General features: G+C 40.8%; 1 protein-coding gene and 1 long non-coding RNA gene across 2 annotated transcripts; both read right to left on the bottom strand.

Annotated features, from left to right (window-relative positions):
- Positions 1-5,660: 5,660 nt before the first annotated feature.
- LOC124859599 lies at positions 5,661-9,684 on the bottom strand. The gene is made up of 2 exons (XM_047352487.1): positions 9,193-9,684; positions 5,661-6,484 (listed from the first exon to the last, which is right to left on the bottom strand). The coding sequence occupies exons 1-2, from the start codon at positions 9,205-9,207 to the stop codon at positions 5,747-5,749; spliced, it is 753 nt and encodes a 250-aa protein (XP_047208443.1). The 5' UTR covers positions 9,208-9,684; the 3' UTR covers positions 5,661-5,746.
- A 4,592-nt stretch (positions 9,685-14,276) lies between these two features.
- On the bottom strand, positions 14,277-15,355 carry LOC124859615. The gene is made up of 2 exons (XR_007036160.1): positions 14,943-15,355; positions 14,277-14,863 (listed from the first exon to the last, which is right to left on the bottom strand). It is a non-coding gene; the product is annotated as an uncharacterized LOC124859615 (long non-coding RNA).
- Between the last annotated feature and the right edge of the window lie 2,476 nt (positions 15,356-17,831).

The raw sequence follows: 17,831 nt of genomic DNA, 5'->3' as shown, positions 1-17,831 counted from the left end.
ACAGTACATGTTGGAAGCACACAAACACACACACACACACACACACACACACACACACACACACACACACACACACACACACACACACACACACACAAACCTCCACACCGCTCTGTGGATATGGCAGTACCAGTACACTATTTCCTTGGACATTGTGTGCTACAAGTCAGCTATCTGGTCTGGTTAAATCAGAACCTTAGAAAGTATGTTTTTGGATTGGAAATTAATTAGTTTAAAAAATCTAAATAATGTGGAGGGCACATTGTGTATTTAAAACTGTAAGTCTATGTAATGAGATGCTGTAGACTGTGGCATTTGTTTGCAGCACTGAGGCCCAAGCCTGAATACAAGACCATTGTCTGAAGCAACAAGTAGGTTACCCTGATTAATGTACGTTCAGTGCCGTGATGTGCTCGAAATCTTCATAAAGCCCATATTTGTTCAGATATGCATCAGCTGTATGAACTCAACTTTTTCAAGGATTTTAGAAGTATTGGTCTGTAATTTAAAAAAAATCAGATAAGGATAGTGTTAGAATGGCCCTTGGGGAATCTTTTAGCCCAAACACCCTACAAAGGAAGAGACAGTGGTAAGTCATTTGTTTAACAATACACTAGAAAACAATTAATTCCAATGATTAGTCACAATACTGGTATTTTATCCATTTGTTATGTTTGTTTACCAGGACAGGTCATCATCAGTACCAGCTGAGAAGAAGCTGCCTAAAACAGCCACAAACTAAGAATAAAATACTCCAATCTCTTTCACAGTGTAATTTGTTCTTTCAACAATATTCAAAACAGCATTTTAAGTGTTCCAGCATACGTAATGAAGCTATTCATTACATTTCCTCCCCCCTCTTTTTAATAACACAGTACCTTAACCTTCAGGAATCCTAGACAAGCAGTCAGCTACAGTGTTGGTCTTTCCCGCCTTGTAGTGGACTGTGAAGTTATACGGTTGCAGGGCGAGGTTCCATCCAGCAATCCGTGCGTTTCCGTCCTTCATCCGATGCAACCACTGGAGGGCCCGGTGGTCGGTTTCCAAAAAGAAATGCCTTCCCAGCAGGTAGTACCTCAATGATTCAATGGCCCACTTCATTGCTAGACATTCTTTCTCCACCGTCGAATATCTGGTCTCCCGGTCCAGAAGCTTGCGGCTCAGAAACACTAGCGGCTTCATCTCTCCATGATCCTCCTGCAATAAAACTGCCCCCAGACCCACTCCAGAAGCATCTGTTTGCAGTGTAAAGGATTTCTCAAAATCTGGGGTGTGCAAAACAGACTCTATGCAGATGGCATTTTTAAGATCTTTAAATGCTCTGTCACATACACTCCTGTGCTAGCGCTGTCATCTCCTCCAACCTCTGCCGCATCTTGACCACATATGCCACAATGTTCTCTTCTGCAGATTCAGGATTTTCCCAGTAGTCTTTTAGGAGGTCTAATGGTCCTCTTACTTGCCGTCCATACAGCAGTTCAAAAGGTGAAAATCCTGTCGAAGCCTGCGGGACTTCTCTGTAGGCAAACAGCAAATAGGGACCACTGGTCCCAATCTGCTCCTATAGTGGAAACAAACTTGCGCAGCATGTTCTTTAGAGTCTGATTGTATCTCTCAACAAGCCCATCCATCTGGGGATGATATGGGGTGGTCTTAATTCCCTTCACTCCTAACAACTTATAGACTTGTTGCAAATATTTCGACATAAAGTTTGTTCCACAATCTGTCAAAACTTCTTTCGGTATTCCTACTCTTGAGAAAAGTTTAATCAAACAGTTTGCAACATTTCTGGCTTTTACGCACTTCAGGGAAAAAGCTTCAGGGTACCGAGTGGCATAATCGCATATCACTAAGATGTACTTGTTACCCGTTGAGCTTCTCTCTAGGGGACCCACTACATCCATCCCTATTCTCTCAAAAGGAGTACCAATAATCGGTAGGGGCAGAAGCTGGGCATGCGGAACCTTCCTTCCTGAAGTGAGCTGACATTTAACACAAGACTTACAGAAGTGTGATATCTGACTATACATCCCTGGCCACACAAATCTTCTGGCAATTCGACACAGTGTTTTCTGAAATCCCATATGTCCAGCCCATGGAACTGTGTGTCCCAGATCCATTACTTTCTCTCTGAACTCTTGTGGCAATGCTAAGGACTCCACATCTCCCTTGCACTGATACCAAATTCACCCTTTTACTACATAAGTAGCCTCATCAAGAAATCCTGGACTGCTCTGCATGTTTCCTTCAACTTCTGTCACCTTCTCAAACCAACATTTCAAAGTTGGATCCTGCCTCTGAAGTTCACCTACATTTGCTGGAAGGTTAACATCTAGAAGCTGAGATGGTATAGGAACATTATCTGTTCGCCTGGCTAAACCCCTCATCTTCTCTCTCCTTCTCTCAGCCTTGGATTTAGATGGTTTAACTGGCCCCATCTCCCATACTTCCTCAAAAAATGGTAGCTCCCTCAATGCGTTTTGTACAGTTTGAGCCCTTGTGGTTACCATGCTGTACCCCATAGATGTTGCTTTAAGCTGGGACTCTATAGGTTGTGCTAACGGGACGTCTCTCCCTTCCGGTAGGACCACATTTCCTGGGCTTGCTACTGACTGTTCTCTGTGAGGGTGTAGTTCCGCTTGCTGGATGAGATCTGCAATAATGCGGACATCATTACCCAGAATAACTGCATATGGCAACTTTGAGGCAAGGGCTACTGACATGAAAAATGTGTGCCCTCCTGCAGTCAAATATATATCAGCCATTGGATATGCATGCTTAATTCCATGTATGCAACTTATGTGAGATTTCTCCTCAGTCCAATTTCCTCTAGGTACTAAGGAAGACAAAACCACGGTCTGAAATCCCCCCGTATCTAGCAAGGCCGTCTCACGCTGACCATTAACCAAAACTGGTACAGTATGAGCAGCATCCCGAAAAGCATGTTTCGTCGGCCTGGGGACAGTGCAAAACAGGGATGGCTTAGAATGATTAGTAAGGGGGCAAGAGTACTGAGTATGACCCAGTCCATTACATAAATAGCATCTTATATCTCGCTTAACTGAACGAAAACGGGGATTCTTAGCAGCATCAAGCTGTTACTTACTAGAGGTAATCTGCCTACTACTTGAAAATCCCCTGTTCTCTGACTGACCCCGTCCATCCCCAGAGGACTTACTTTTGTGGGCAAAGTTGATGTCCCGGGCAAAAGTACTGTGTTTTGTCCCTCGTCTCGCTGCTGTGAAGACCTCTGTGAGTTGTGCCGCATTCTCTGCTGTCTTTGGGTCATGCTCATGAAGCCACACTTCCAGCTCAGGGTTGACCATCCGCAGAAACTGTTCCAGGATCATTGTCTCTGAAATTTCTTTCACGGTTGCCTTGTCTGGTTTAACCCACTTGGAAAACATGTCCTTGAGGCACACATAAAGCTCTTGCGGAGTCTCCCCAGGAAAGATGTCCAAAGTAGAGGGTGACACGGAAGTGGATTTTCTCTCCTGTCCCATCCCGCTCCCACAGAAAAATGTCTTGTCCCATCCCAATCCCAGGCCAGCTTAACGAAAAAAATCCTGTCCCATCCCACTCCTGGTAAATTGACTCCCACTCCCATCCCACTCCCATTCAGAACAACTCCCACTCCTGTGCCACTCCCATTTTTGTTTTCTTCATTTAATCGTTTGGCAATTTCTTTGTTTGAAGGACCAGTTAGGTCCCTGTTTTTAGTTGTAGTAAAGGCCAGTTAAAGTAAAAAGAATAATAATGAAGAAATAATAAAATGTCAAACAAGGAAACAGACCATGCCTATCTTAGTTGAATAAACAAAATGTACCTAGTTGTATTTTACTTATTTATTAAGTGATCGTTTCCTTTGAACAATGACATCACTTTTATGTTTCAAGTTGCTGGAACGAAAGAAAAATGCACCTAGTAAGAGAACTGTACTTGGTGAACAAAAGGACAAAAAGGCATTACCTTCATAATTTAGAAACTGTACCTCAATGGTTCACAGCTCTGGTCCTCAGGGACCCCTTCCCTGCAAGTTTTAGATGTGTGTCTGCTCCAGAACACCTGATTCAAATTCTGACATGATCTCCTATACAGGCATCAAGAATGGAGGGTCAAACTGGACAAAATTAATACAATAAAATCATCACTAAATAAATAAATGTTGTGAATGTCCCATAAGTGAAGTAAATGTAACATGAAAGAAATGTAACATTAAATGTGCCATTAAATTAAAGGTACCATTTATTTATTTAATACATCATTAGAAACAATAAATGTACCATTATATCATGAAATGGACTATTATGCAATTAAATGTGCCACTGAATAATTAAGTATAATTTAAAAGAAGACATGAAGTAATTAGTGGTACACTTAATATTTAATGATGTATTAAATAAATTGTACAATTAATGGTACATACATTTTTTTCTATTTCACAACATATTTATTTAATATCTTCCCTTGATGAAGCCTTTCTATACGGAGCCCGCGAGGGGACAAGGGGGGATTTTTTTCTTTTTTGTTTCCCCACGCAATAGTCTTTGCGTTATTTCGCAATACTTTGTGGGATAGTTTCCAAACCAGATAACTGCAAAAATGAAACAAACACTACACCCGTTTTGAGATTTATTGAGTTTTATTTTGAAATCAACCTTAAATAAAATTATCTTCAAATCAGACTAAAAGACAGTTTTTATCCACAAGCTGTCAAACAAACTACTGAACAATAATACTGCACGAAACCACATCTGTGACACTTTGTTTGCTGATTACTGCTGCATGATGTGTAATTTTTTTTGTACGCCATTAGTGTTTTTGTTTTTATCGTGATTTGAACGGTTCTTCTTATCCTAAGCATTTAATCGCATTGTTTACTGCGTGTTAACCTGCATATGACAAATAAACCATATCAATCACATATCAGTGTTTGTTTTATGAGCAGTTTGTCATCTGTGCTGTTCCAAAATGCCGAACGCAAAAGTATTTCGTGGGGACGCAGAAGAAATAAATTTACCCATGTCCCCTCGTGGGCTTCCGTACCTTACCTCTTAAATCTTTAGTGCATATGCAGCAATTTTGTTGGTCAGATGAGACTTGACACATGTTGGTACTTTTGGTTTGATGAATGAAGAGATGCAGGGCTGATTTAATCCAGAATTGCCTTACAAGTGTCCCTTAATCACTGGTGAACTTGATTACGACTAAACACGTTTTACAAGCAGCAGACTGCGTGTTAAAACCGCTACATTCAACTCTCCTGAAGTTCGGTAATATTTGCGACTTTCCTGTCAGCTCTATGAGTTTAATAGATAAGTCCTTATTTCTGACTTTACGTTACAAATCCAATTTTACCACATCCAGTTCTCCACCTGCGTTTGGTCCCTCCATCCTGAACGCAGGTGGAAAACATCGAGCAGAAGCACTGTTGGCTTGTGGGTCGTGTAGTTCGTTTGACTCGCATTATAGTATATGCTTCTTGGAAAAAAACTACACAATGGCAGCATCGATTCAAGTTTTTTTTTCTTAAAGTTTATAACAAAGTCTCAGTTTTACATTTCCAAAGACAATTGATCCTAGTTTATTTTCCCTCCTATTGGTTAGCTCCCGCTCCCGTCTGCTCCCGTTCATTTTTTATCCTGTACCGTCCCAATCACGTGATCTTTACTAATGCTGTCTCCCGTCCCGCGGGATTCCCATGGGAATCCCGTGACCCGTGGGACTCCCGAAAAAATGTCAGCCTCTAGTCCAAAGAACGGAAACGTCGACGATAGGTTTCAGCTGTAATCTCATATTTTTGCAATATGGCTGCCTTCACCTTTTCATAATCTTCTGAGTCTGCAATATCCATTAAGACATAAGCACTTCGTGCCTTACCAGTCAGTAGGGGAATAAGCCGGATAGCCCATTCATCTCTTGGCCATCGACAGACTTGAGCCATTCTTTCAAAAGAAGTCAAAAAATGTTCAATATCATCATTAGATGAAAGAGGATGCAATTTAGGTTTACTGTGCATGCTGAGATCCCTCTCTGGTCTAATAGGATTGGTTGGTTGGCTTGTCCCCTCACCTGGATCACTGTCAGCTTGAGGCCGCCATGCTCCAGACTCTCGCGGTTCACCTCTAGGGTCTTGCTGCATTTCATGAACTTGTAGCTGTATTTGCTGAAACTGGTGCTGCATACTTTTCCATTTTTGCTCTTGACGGGAGGCATCTTTTTCCATCTGCTGATCTCTTGCTGCCTGAGACCGAATGAGTGATTTAACCAAATCTGTAAGCTCCTCAATCTTCTCCTCAGGGTTGCTAGCTGCTGCGCCCCCCTGAGCAGTGGATGGCTTTACTCCATCATCAGGCTCCACCTGTTGGTCCTGCTTTTTCTTTTCTCTTTCTTTTGTCATCCTTAACTCCACTCTGTGACTCCAATCCCACTCCTGACACCACTTGTTAGAATGGCCCTTGGGGAATATTTTAGCCCAAACACCCTACAAAGGAAGAGATAGAGGTAAGTCATTTGTTTAACAATACACTGGAAAACAATTAATTCCAAAGACTGGTCACAATATTGGTGTTTTATCCATTTGTTATGTTTGTTTACCAGGACAGGTCATCATCAGTACCAGCTGAGAAGAAGCTGCCTAAAACAGCCACAAACTAAGAATAAAATACTCCAATCTCTTTCACAGTGTAATTTGTTCTTTCAACAATATTCAAAACAGCATTTTAAGTGTTCCAGCATACGTAATGAAGCTATTCATTACAGATAGAGCATTAAAACAAACGTGGGTTTAATTACAACTTACCTAAAGGGCTGTGGTATAAAACCAGCATAAATTCTGATTGATCTGTCTGAGTACAGAATAAAAAATTAAACGGCAGAACATCATGGAAACCTTGAGATGGTAAGAGATCCAGTCGACAGGTAGGAGCCGTAATTGTTAACAGTAACTCAAGTTAATTAGTGGCTAAAAAGATACCAAATCAATTTAGAACTAGAGCTACTGCGGTCTAAAACCAACCAAGTCATGGACTAGTCGAGGTAAGGAAGCTGTCTCTTCAGTCATGATGAGTAAACATTGATGGAAAGTGGTGTTCAACAGTTCAGTGGCTCTTATTCAGCCCAACTGTAAAAGGAAACCCATGATTCTTTAGAAAAAGTTGTTTAAAAAAACCCTCATATTTTTTTTAACTGACTGTTTTTGTGTGATAGTTAGAAAGATAAGATAGAAAACAGCTGGAATTTGTATCCAGTGACCATTTGCATTACTAGATCTGTTGCATATTCATAACAAATTGAACAAAGTACATTTCTGACCTTTTTAATTATTAGCAGGCTTAAAGCAACATATATGCTGTAAATAAAACAAGAGAAAAAATATAGTAGGGTGAATTATTACCAGTACCCATGCCAGACTATCATGGTTTAAACTTGTTTTAAATGACTAATGTGGAGCAAATGTATTTTTGAGACATGTGGGAGTCTCATTCCTACTGTCTCAAATGGAAAACTGGGTATGTTAATGTTATTTTGCACTCTTCTCCAGACTGGTGTGTTCCAGCTTTTTTAGACATGCTAAAAAATAACGTATACCCAGAATTACAAGAAAAATAAGCCAATATCAAAACTCCCATTTATGATAATATTTGTTGAGAAGCTGCTGTTCAAGTTGCAACCTTTTTTGTAAAATGACATTTACAATAGTTTCTGATCTGGTAAAATATATGCAATTAAAAAGTACCACTTAATGTTTGTTTTGCATATGATACCACCGGGTCCTGGAGAATGCACAGTCCTGTTAGACCTGTTCCTCAGATTTTGACACAGTTAATAATAATATCCTCAGAAACAGACAAAGGGATTTGGCATGGATGTAGGGATTTGTCCCAAGGTGGTTATCTACATATGAGATTTAGTATGCTTGCAAACCAGATCAGGTCTGAACCGACGAAGCTGTCGCCTGGAGTTCCTCAGGGTTTCATTCTGGAACCTGTTTTATTTTTGTTATATGATGTTCCTAATTTTAGATAATTCAGCAGTTCAGTGAGTTTCCTCTCCCCTTTTTTTCTGATGTTATTGAGCTGTACTGTTTATTGAAACCCCAATGAGCTCCAAAAGTTCAACCAAAATAGTTGGTTAATCACAGTCAATTCAGGATTTTTCAAGAAGGTCAATTATATTTTCACATAAAGGGCAAGGTTGGTCATTTCAATTTTCCTCTAATATATGATCTCATCATTTGTATTTGTTGCTGTGATCTTTGATATTAAAATTTATTTAATAAATTGAAAAATAAAATCCATAAAGGGGCAAACCCTTTCTTACAGTATTGTCAGTGGTCTGTTTGTTTTACACAAGCATTACGTTTTATTTCATTTGGAATGAAATGGAGGAATACAATGACTTTCCCTCTGTTAATACACAAACATCTTTGCTCTACTTTCTAGATGAACTGATCAGGGGGTGAAGTTACATGTCTCCAAATGTTATCTTGAAATGATGGATACCTGGAGACCCAATCTGTTCTACAACAGATTTTGCTCCCAGCCTTGGTTAACGTGCTTCTTGTGTTTTTGATCTATTTTATGTATTCACTTTTTTAAGTGTAGCATTTTGTTTCTTTGTTATTGTGTTCTCATTCACATTTCGAAACTGAAAGCACTTTTATTCTAAAAAGGTTACATTTTCCCCACTTTAAGCTTTTTTTCTAAACAAAAATGAAAATATGCTTTCAATTTTACAGGTCAGAAACCGTAACAGATGTTTGTGTTGTCAGATTTACAATCTTGACTGTCATCAGAGACATTTGTTTTCCTTTACTAAGGAACTCAGACAGAAAGGTATGAGGATGTAAGGTGCACAGATAAATCCAAGTTTGTATTAAATATATGCAAAGGGAAAAGATCTGGAGAGTAGCAAAAGGAAATTACAGTGCGGTGAAAGGTTTACACAGGCTAATCATCAGCAATGAATGTCAGTTTGTATTATAATAGGTTTTTCTTAGACTCTGACAACCATGAGGACCAGGACAGCGTTTTAACAGTTTATTTAGATACACAGTTTTAAGGTTGGACTGGAACCTGGACTGGAGCAGCGGGCAAGATCGGGATCTCTCTGAAGGAGTAAATAGAGACTTATAAATAACTCTGGCTGAAAGTGGGAAAATGTAAAGAAGTTTCTTTGAGGCTGACTTACAGGGGTTGAGTTCATGGTAATGCCGGGGGGAGTAATACGTCCCTTTTTCCACGGTGGCTTGAGGCTGACAGGCAGTCCATAGTTTTTAGAAGGTGAATTACTTTGTTTCTTTGCTTGTGCTTCTTCTCTTCCGGGAAACTCCACTGTGGTTGGAGAGTTAACGTTGGAGGGTGGACAGGCAGGTTCCTGGTTAGGTGTAGGTGGCTCCTGAGAAGAAGGGTTTGGAGTTGGAAGCAGAGTGGAGGCTCAGGGGTAGGGCGTCGAGGCTGGAGTTTCCAAACTCCTCTGAACATGACACAAGTGAGACTGGAGACCAGAGAGATTCCACAGATGCCTTTGGTAGAAGGTCGATCTGCAAGGCAGGGGAGAAAACAAGGTGATCGGAGAAATCTGCACAGAAGCAGAGGTCTAGCTGGTCTGACGCCTCCCTCTGGGTTTCCACTCCATAAGAAGCCCAGCTGATTGCTTTCAGATGAGCTACACCTTGTAGCAGTACCTGCCAGTCACACCCTGCACAGAAAAAACACAGCACACAGGAGATGACAGGCTTTTTCTGGGAAACATGAAAAGTGGGATGTACTCAATAATGTGCAGGTAGTTTGAGGCGAATGGTGGAATGGCCGATGACAGATTCGATGTTTAAAGGGCCTAAAAAACGCAGTGCAAGTTTTTTGTAGAAGGCCTTTAAAGGACAATTTTGGGAGGACAACCACACCTCTTGACCCTGGACATAGACAGGGGCGGGTATCCTTTTTTGTCCACGTAGCGCTTGTTCTGTGCAGAGGTGCCCTGAAGAGCGGACTTAGTCTGGTTCCAAAGACTTCTACAGTTACGTAGATGAGTTCTGACTGAGGGAAGAATCTGGTCAGGGAAAGTAGTAGGCATGAGAGTGGGTTGGTAACCACAGGAGGCCTCAAAAGGTGATAAACCGGTGGCTGCAGAGACATGGCTGTTATGGGCATACTCAACCCAGGCCAGATGCTTACTCCAAGAAATGGGGTTGTGGTTGCATAAACACCGGAGGGTTTTCAAGCTCCTGGTTTAACCTCTCACATTGTCCATTAGTTTGAGGGTGAAAACCAGAAGACAGCCGGGATTTAGCTCCCAAGTCTGAACAGAAATTTCGCCAGATTTGCGAGATAAACTGAGGACTTCTGTCAGAGATGATCTCAGTGGGTACTCCATGCAGACGGAAGACGTAGTTGATTAATAACCTGGCAGTTTCAGCAGCCGAAGGGAGTTTAGTTAATGCCAGGAGGTGACAGGCCTTGGAAAAATGATCCATTATTGAGATAACTGTCTTATTTCTGGAAGGAGGGAGACCAGTGACAAAATCTAAAGCAATATGCAACCAGGGGTGACTTGGAACTGTTAAGGGTTGAAGTAATCCAGCAGGGTGCTTGTTAGAGGACTTATTTCTAGCACAGGTAGTGCAAGCAGAAACAAAACTAACAACGTCCTGGTTAAGAGTTGGCCACCAAAAATACCTACAAATGAAGGCTATAGTGCGACTAGAACTGGGATGCCCCGAAAACTTGGAGGAATGACCCCACTGGATAACCTGATATCTGACTGCAGTGGGGACATAAAGACAACCCCGGGGACCTCCACCTGGATCAGGCTCATCTTGTTGCGCACGTCTGACCTAAACCTCCAAGTCCCATGTTAAAGCCCCCACAACACAGGATGGGCCAATGATAGGGTCAGGTTCTGAGTCGTCTTTGGTAGGAGAAAACTGTCTGGACAGGGCATCGGGCTTTACATTCTTGGAACCTGGGCGATAACTGATTGTGAAATTAAACCTTGAGAAACAAAATGACCAAAGAGACTGTCGTGGGTTGAGTCGCTTAGCCCTTTTGATGTATTCCAAGTTCTTGTGATCGGTTCATTCGACAATGGGTTGAGAGGTGCCCTCTAGCCAGTATATCCACTCCACTCCTCTAAGGCCATCTTGATGGCCAAAAGTTCTTGATCTCCCATGTCGTAGTTTTTCTCTGCGGCAGAAAAACATTTTGATAAGAATGCACAGGGGTGGAGCTTACCATCCATGGGCGATCGCTGGGAAAGGACTGCTCCCACCCCAGTGTCTGAGGCGTCTACCTCCATAACGAATTGCTCCTTGCGGTCAGGATGCTTTAACACCGGAGCAGTAGAAAAACGTTACTTTAGGTCATTGAAGGCCTTGTCAGTTTCAGGAGATCAAATGAAAGGATGTTTACTTGAGTTGAGAACTGTGAGGGGAGAAGCAATGAGACTGTAGTCTCGAATGAAACAGCGGTATAAATTGGCAAACCCCAGGAACCATTACAGTAGTTTACGATCTCTGGAAACAGGCCAGTCCACAAGAGCTGAGATCTTACTCGGGTCTGACTTCACCTGTCCACCCTCAAAAATGAAGCCTAGGAAAGTCACAGAAGGAACTTCAAATTCACATTTCTCAGCCTAATGACAAATAAGCGGTTTCCTAGCAGTCTCTGTAATACAGCTCGGACATGTTTGGGATGTTCAGTGGAGTCCTTTGAAAAGATCAGGATGTTGTCTAGGCAGACAAAAACATTGCTAAAATCCCTGAGGACATTGTTCACAAGGGCCTGAAAAACAGCTGAGGCATTAGTCAAACCAAAAGGCATAACCAGATATTCAAAATGACTGATTGGTGCCTTGAAAGCTGTTTTCCATTCGTCCCCTTCCCTTATTCGAACAAGGTGGTAAGCATTCCGCAGATCCAGTTTTGTGAAAATCATGGCCCCTTGGACAGCCTCGAAAGCTGAAGTGAGCAGAGGAAGGGAATACTTATTCTTAATGGTGATGTCATTTAGGGCTCTATAATTAATACAAGGTCTTAGAGTTCCGTCCTTTTTGGATACGAAGAAAAACCCCGCCCCCCATGGGTGAAGAAGATGCCCGTATTATGCCAGCTTTGAGTGAGTCGTTTACATATTTTTCCATGGACTCGTGTTCAGAACCTGACAGACAAAAAAGATGGCCTGATGGGAGTTGTGCACCAGGAAAAAGATCTATCGCACAGTCATATGGCCGATGGGGAGGTAGCAAAAGAGCTAGGTCCTTGCTAAAAACCATCTCCATGTCATGATACTCTGCCGGAACGTCAGCTAGGTCTGGGGGTGTAAAGCCGTCGGCCCGGGAAAGAGACGTAGGAACTGCAGAACGGAAACAAGTAGCGTGACAATGCTACAATACTCAATGAGAGATTCCTTCCAATTTATATGTGGATTATGACTTTTAAACCAAGGGCGACCAAGAACTAAAGGTGTTTCTTTCGTGGGAAACAGCAGAAAAGAAATGGTTTTGTGGTGGTTACCTGAGGTAACTAATTCTAGTGGCTGGGTTTTCTGGGAGACAGAATCTAAAGATCGGCCATCTAGAGCGGAGACATTATTAGAAGGGTTCTAAATCACAAACAGGAAGGTTCATTGTCCGGACAAGATTGGGACTAATAAGGTTTTGGTCTGAACCAGAATCAATAAGCGCCATCAAAGGAATTTGTTTGCCATTATTGCAGAGAGTAGTTTGAAGTAAGAAACGGGGGTAGTCTGATTGTTGGACTACGCCCGCCAGCGCCCCCTGGATCACTGGCAGGCTGACTCTTTTGGGCGAACCGGGCACTTAAAGCGGAAATGGCCTGATAAACCACAGTACAGGCAGTGCCCAGATTTAAGTCTGTCCTCTCCTTCATTAAGAGTGAGACGAGTTCTCCCTATTTGCATGGGTTCAAGTGGCAACCCATTATTGGACCCAACGCTTTCAGGTTGGGTGGATGCTCGGTCGCCAGTATTTCCAGGGAGAGAAAAACCTCTAACCCTAGTTCTCTCATGGATACGGTTATCTATACGAATAGCTAGGCTAGTAAGACCTTCTAAGTAGTTAGTCTCATCCCTGTTGTGACTGAATCTGAATATATTATTTAATATTAATACCTTAATATTTTATCAAATAATATTTCGGTCTGTTGAGGGTTGTTCTGTGAATACCAGCCCAGGAAGGCGGTATTAGGACCAAATCGAAAAGGGTGAGCCGAGCTATGACATTATTGAACAGCAAAACTCTGCACACACATGGAATGAATTCACACAATTTCTCAAAATACAAGAATTTAACAAAAATAAGTCAACTCAAAGTCAAACATATTTCAATCAACAAACTCTTTACTATGCTAAAACAATCCAACTAAACTACCAAGCAGAATTAAAGAATAGGGAAGACTAATGGGCTATGTACAATATAAACAAGTTGATTAAAGATGGTTGAAAACATTACTGAAAAAGTGATGCAACATTACCATGTAATGTTATTTATGTTTGAGAACCACGGATTATCTTGAAGAATCTGGAAATGAAGTTAAGTTAGTCTTGGAACCAACTTAGGCAATAATCAGCATACCTGTAGAGAACCAATCACATTGCAAGATCAGATAAATTATTTTAATAAAATAATGTTTTAAAGAATGATCTGCTGAATAAAACCAACCTTCTGGAAGACTAATTCTCAACGGTGTCTCATTAGCTGCCTTTATTTATTAAAATAATATTTAAAGAAATATTAAGGAAATAGTCAAATATTTTGGGAAATATTTTGGAAAAGAGCCAAATCTTTCTGGAGATATGGACTTACGTATGCAAGCACGTGTTCTTAGCTGTTAGCAGTTAAAGCTAACAAAAGAAGCCTATAGCTTAGCACCAGAATCAAACACACACCTTTAAAATACCAAGGTTAATAAAAGGGTTAACATGCATAAGCACGGATGGCGGAAGTAGGTTAATGCAATTTATTTTGAAAGTTCCAGAAAAGTCTGTACTGGCCTTTCACGTTGTAACCATGGCTGTGGGTCCCAACATCCCTATAAGTGAGTTCATCCTTTAGGTCTTCATTTAAAGAGTTTGGAAAAGAGCTCTTTAAGGCTGAAGGGTTCCAGCCAGATTCTGCAGCTTAAGTTCTCGATTGCTATAACGGCTACAGAACCCGGTCTTAATGTCCATAATTTCTTAGCTGTCTCATCACTATGCTGATTTAGTGAAAAGGTACGTTTAAACAGACTGATGAACTCCTCAAAAGAATAATAATGAATGGATGATTCATTGATGGTGGCCTCTGCCCATCTTAAGGCTTGGTCCAGGAGTAGCCCGATTTTAAAAGATATTAGTGACATCATCGGGGAAAGATTGAGGTGACCTGTGAAAAATTAGAGTGCACTGTAAAAGAAAACCCTTACATTTTTCAAGGTCACCTGAGAATGGTTCAGACAAAGGACGGATAATTTCCCAGGCTGGGTAATGAACCTGGGTGGGAGTAGACACGACCTGAGCAGGGGGCAGAGGAGAAGAGACAGGATTTATTTGTGGTACGGGAATTCTGGATATTAATTCCTGAAACTGACAATTCATGGTGCTAACTGACTGTTGAATCTGGTTCTGTTGTTGACCTAGTGATCTGAGCATGGTATCGTGTTGACCTAATAAAACTCCCTGATGGGAAATGGCTCCCCATAGTTGTGTATCAGAGTCAATCTGGTCAGCTCGTTCTGTCATAATGGGTTTTTCTTAGACTCTGACAACCATGAGACCAGGACAGCGTTTTAACAGTTTATTTAGATACACAGTTTTAAGGTCAGACTGGAACCTGGACTGGAGCAGCGGGCAAGATCGGGATCTCTCTGAAGGAGGAAACAGACTTATAAATAACTATGGCTGAAAGTGGGAAAATGTAAAGAAGTTCCTTTGAGGCTGACTTACAGGGGTTGAGTTCATGGTAACACCAGGGGGAGTAATAAGTCCCTTTTTCCACAGTGGCTTGAGGTTGACAGGCAGTGCATAGTTTTTAGAAGGTGAATTACTTTGTTTCTTTGCTTGTGCTTCTTCTCTTCCAGGAAACTCCACTGTGTTTGGAGAGTTAACGTTGGAGGGTGGACAGGCAGGTTCCTGGTTAGGTTTAGGTGGCTCCTGAGAAGCTGGGTTTGAAGTTGGAAGCAGAGTGGAGGCTCAGGGGTAGGGTGTCGAGGCTGGAGTTTCCAAACTCCTCTGAACATGACACAAGTGAGACTGGAGACCAGAGAAATTCCACAGCTTCCTTTAGTAGAAGGTCAATCTGGAAGGCAGGGGAGAAAACAAGGTGATCAGAGAAATCTACAGAGAAGCATTGGTCTAGCTTTTACCACGCCAAGTGAGAAAACAAGCTGACGCCTCTCTCTGGGTTTCCACCCCATAAGAAGCCCAGCTGATTGCTTTCAGATGAGCTACACCTGTGTAGCAACACCTGCCAGTCACACCCTGCACAGAAAGAACACAGCACACAAACACAACCTGCATGCAGCCTGCACACAAACCACTGTGGATATGACAGTTTGGGCTTTAAAGGATGAATTTAAACTGTTCTTTTTTTCAGGTTAGAATGCAAGCTAAATTAATTAAAAAAGTTAGCTGCACAAGTTTGAATTTCTTGTGAATGTTCTCAATTTCACACGTTTAAAATTATACATACAAGTTCAAACACATACAAACATCCCCATTAGTGTTTAGATGAATGATCCCTTGTAGGTTGCACTCAAACCACACTCTTTTTGTATGATTTTGATTTGACTACTCTTGGCAGATAGCTTTTATTTAAACCTTACCCATTTACCCAGCTTTGAAGCATAGCCTACAATCTTTGCTAGAATTTAGGTCAGGGCTTGTGGGAGGCCATTCAGGAAGCCTATTGTAAGCTTCCAAAACCAGTTTTCATTTGAACACAAGTGTTGCTGTCCAATCTAATGCCAGTTTAACATCAACACGAATTGCGAATGCTTCAACCAAGGAAGACGTTCCTGCTCCAAAATCTTCAAGGACAACTGAAATGTGCAGCTACCTTCATGAACAAGCCAAATGCCTCCTGGGTAGAGGTTTTATGATCAGATTAAACAAAGATTGAGTAATTTGGACACAATAACATGATGAATGTTTGGAGTAACCAAGGTAAGACTTTCAAACCTGACACTGAATGAACTGTTAAGTATGGTGGTGGTGGTATCATGTTGAGGGTCTGTTTAACTGATAGGGAGCAGGTGCACTTCAATGAAGTGGATGGACTAATAAAGAAGAGTCTTCAGCTTTACCTCAAATCAACAGCTAGATGACAGAAACTCTGGCACAACAACATGCTCCAACAGGATAATGATCCCAAACTCACAGATTAAAGCCAATTTTACAATAGATGAAGCATGATAACATTGAAGTTAGTGCAATGGCCCTTACTTCAAACCCTGCTAAAACTTCACTTTTCAAGAAATGGGAAAACATCTTGTTTCTAAACATACATTTGTACTGTTTAATCAAAGTCTCATGTTCCATTTTATACCTTTTCATTTGATATTATCAATGGATCCATAGAGAGATCTGAAAGGTGATCAATCGTGTTAATTCTCACAAGGAAACAAAAACGACTATAAAATGGAAAGGAAAGATTTCTGACCCACTGCAACAATATGCAGTTTTCTTATTGCAAAGGAAGATAGAAACTGTCAAATTCATAGGGAATTACTTTTATGCTGCATCTACATATCAAAAAACTTTATCTTGAAGCATGTACAGATATGGAAATGAAGCGTTAAATGTACATCTGTAAGGGTTTGTTCAGTCCATTGATACTGATTATTCTCAGATATACAGTGATGTCAGTTGTTGGTATCATCATTGTTGCAAAAAGAGGAGTAGAGAGATTAAGAATTAGCTGGATCTTAAATGTATTAAAATTAGATGCCTTATATTTATTTTAAAAATTATTTATTAATCCTAAAGGATGGAAAATCCCATATATGGCATTGGATTGGATTGTTTATTTTAGTTTTTATTATGATTCCTTTTTTTTTCAGCCAGTCTAAAGAAGATTTCTTCTTATGTTTTTGGTTAGAGTCGTATTGCATGATCCACCTTGGGGTCAAGTTTTAGCTGTCCCTTTACTTTTATTCTGCAGGTGCATCTCAGAAAATGACAACATCATCAAAAAGTTTATAAATTTATAAAAAAGTTAAATGTATATATTAAATAGATTCACTACACACAGGGTGATACGATTCAAGTGTTTATTTTCTCTAGCTTACAGCTGATAGGTAAAACCCCAAATTAGTTTCTCAAAAATTTAGAATATATAAAATAATTTTTAATAGAGAAATGTGGGCCTACTAAAAGGTTTGTCCATGTACTTTACAGTAATGCACTCAATACTTGGTCAAAACTTATTTAGCAATAATTACTGCATCAATGCAGCGTGGCATGGAGGTGATCAGTCTGTGACTCTGTTGAGATGTTAAAGAAGCTCAAGTTGCTTTGATAGTGGCCTTCAGCTCATCTGCATCATTGGTTGAGTCTGATGTCCAGACTCTTAGACTTTGTTTTCCAAATGAAATGGAAAATTTACTGAAAAGGAGACTTTGGACGACTGAACAAAAGTCCATTGCCTTTTCTTTTTAGCCCAGGTAAGACATTTCTGACGTTATCTCTGGCTCATGAGTGGATCACAATGAATGGCATTACATGACCTTTCTGTATTAATAATCCTATTTCACTGATTTTATTTAAGATTTTAATTGTCTAAGAAGCAGAGTTTGAGGATTTGTGTAATAAATCTATACACAAGATTTATTTTTA

Source organism: Girardinichthys multiradiatus, chromosome 22 (assembly GCF_021462225.1).
Source record: "Girardinichthys multiradiatus isolate DD_20200921_A chromosome 22, DD_fGirMul_XY1, whole genome shotgun sequence".
Lineage (NCBI taxonomy): Eukaryota > Metazoa > Chordata > Actinopteri > Cyprinodontiformes > Goodeidae > Girardinichthys > Girardinichthys multiradiatus.
Note: the sequence above shows the minus strand (reverse complement) of the source record. Positions and strands in the feature narration are given on the sequence as shown.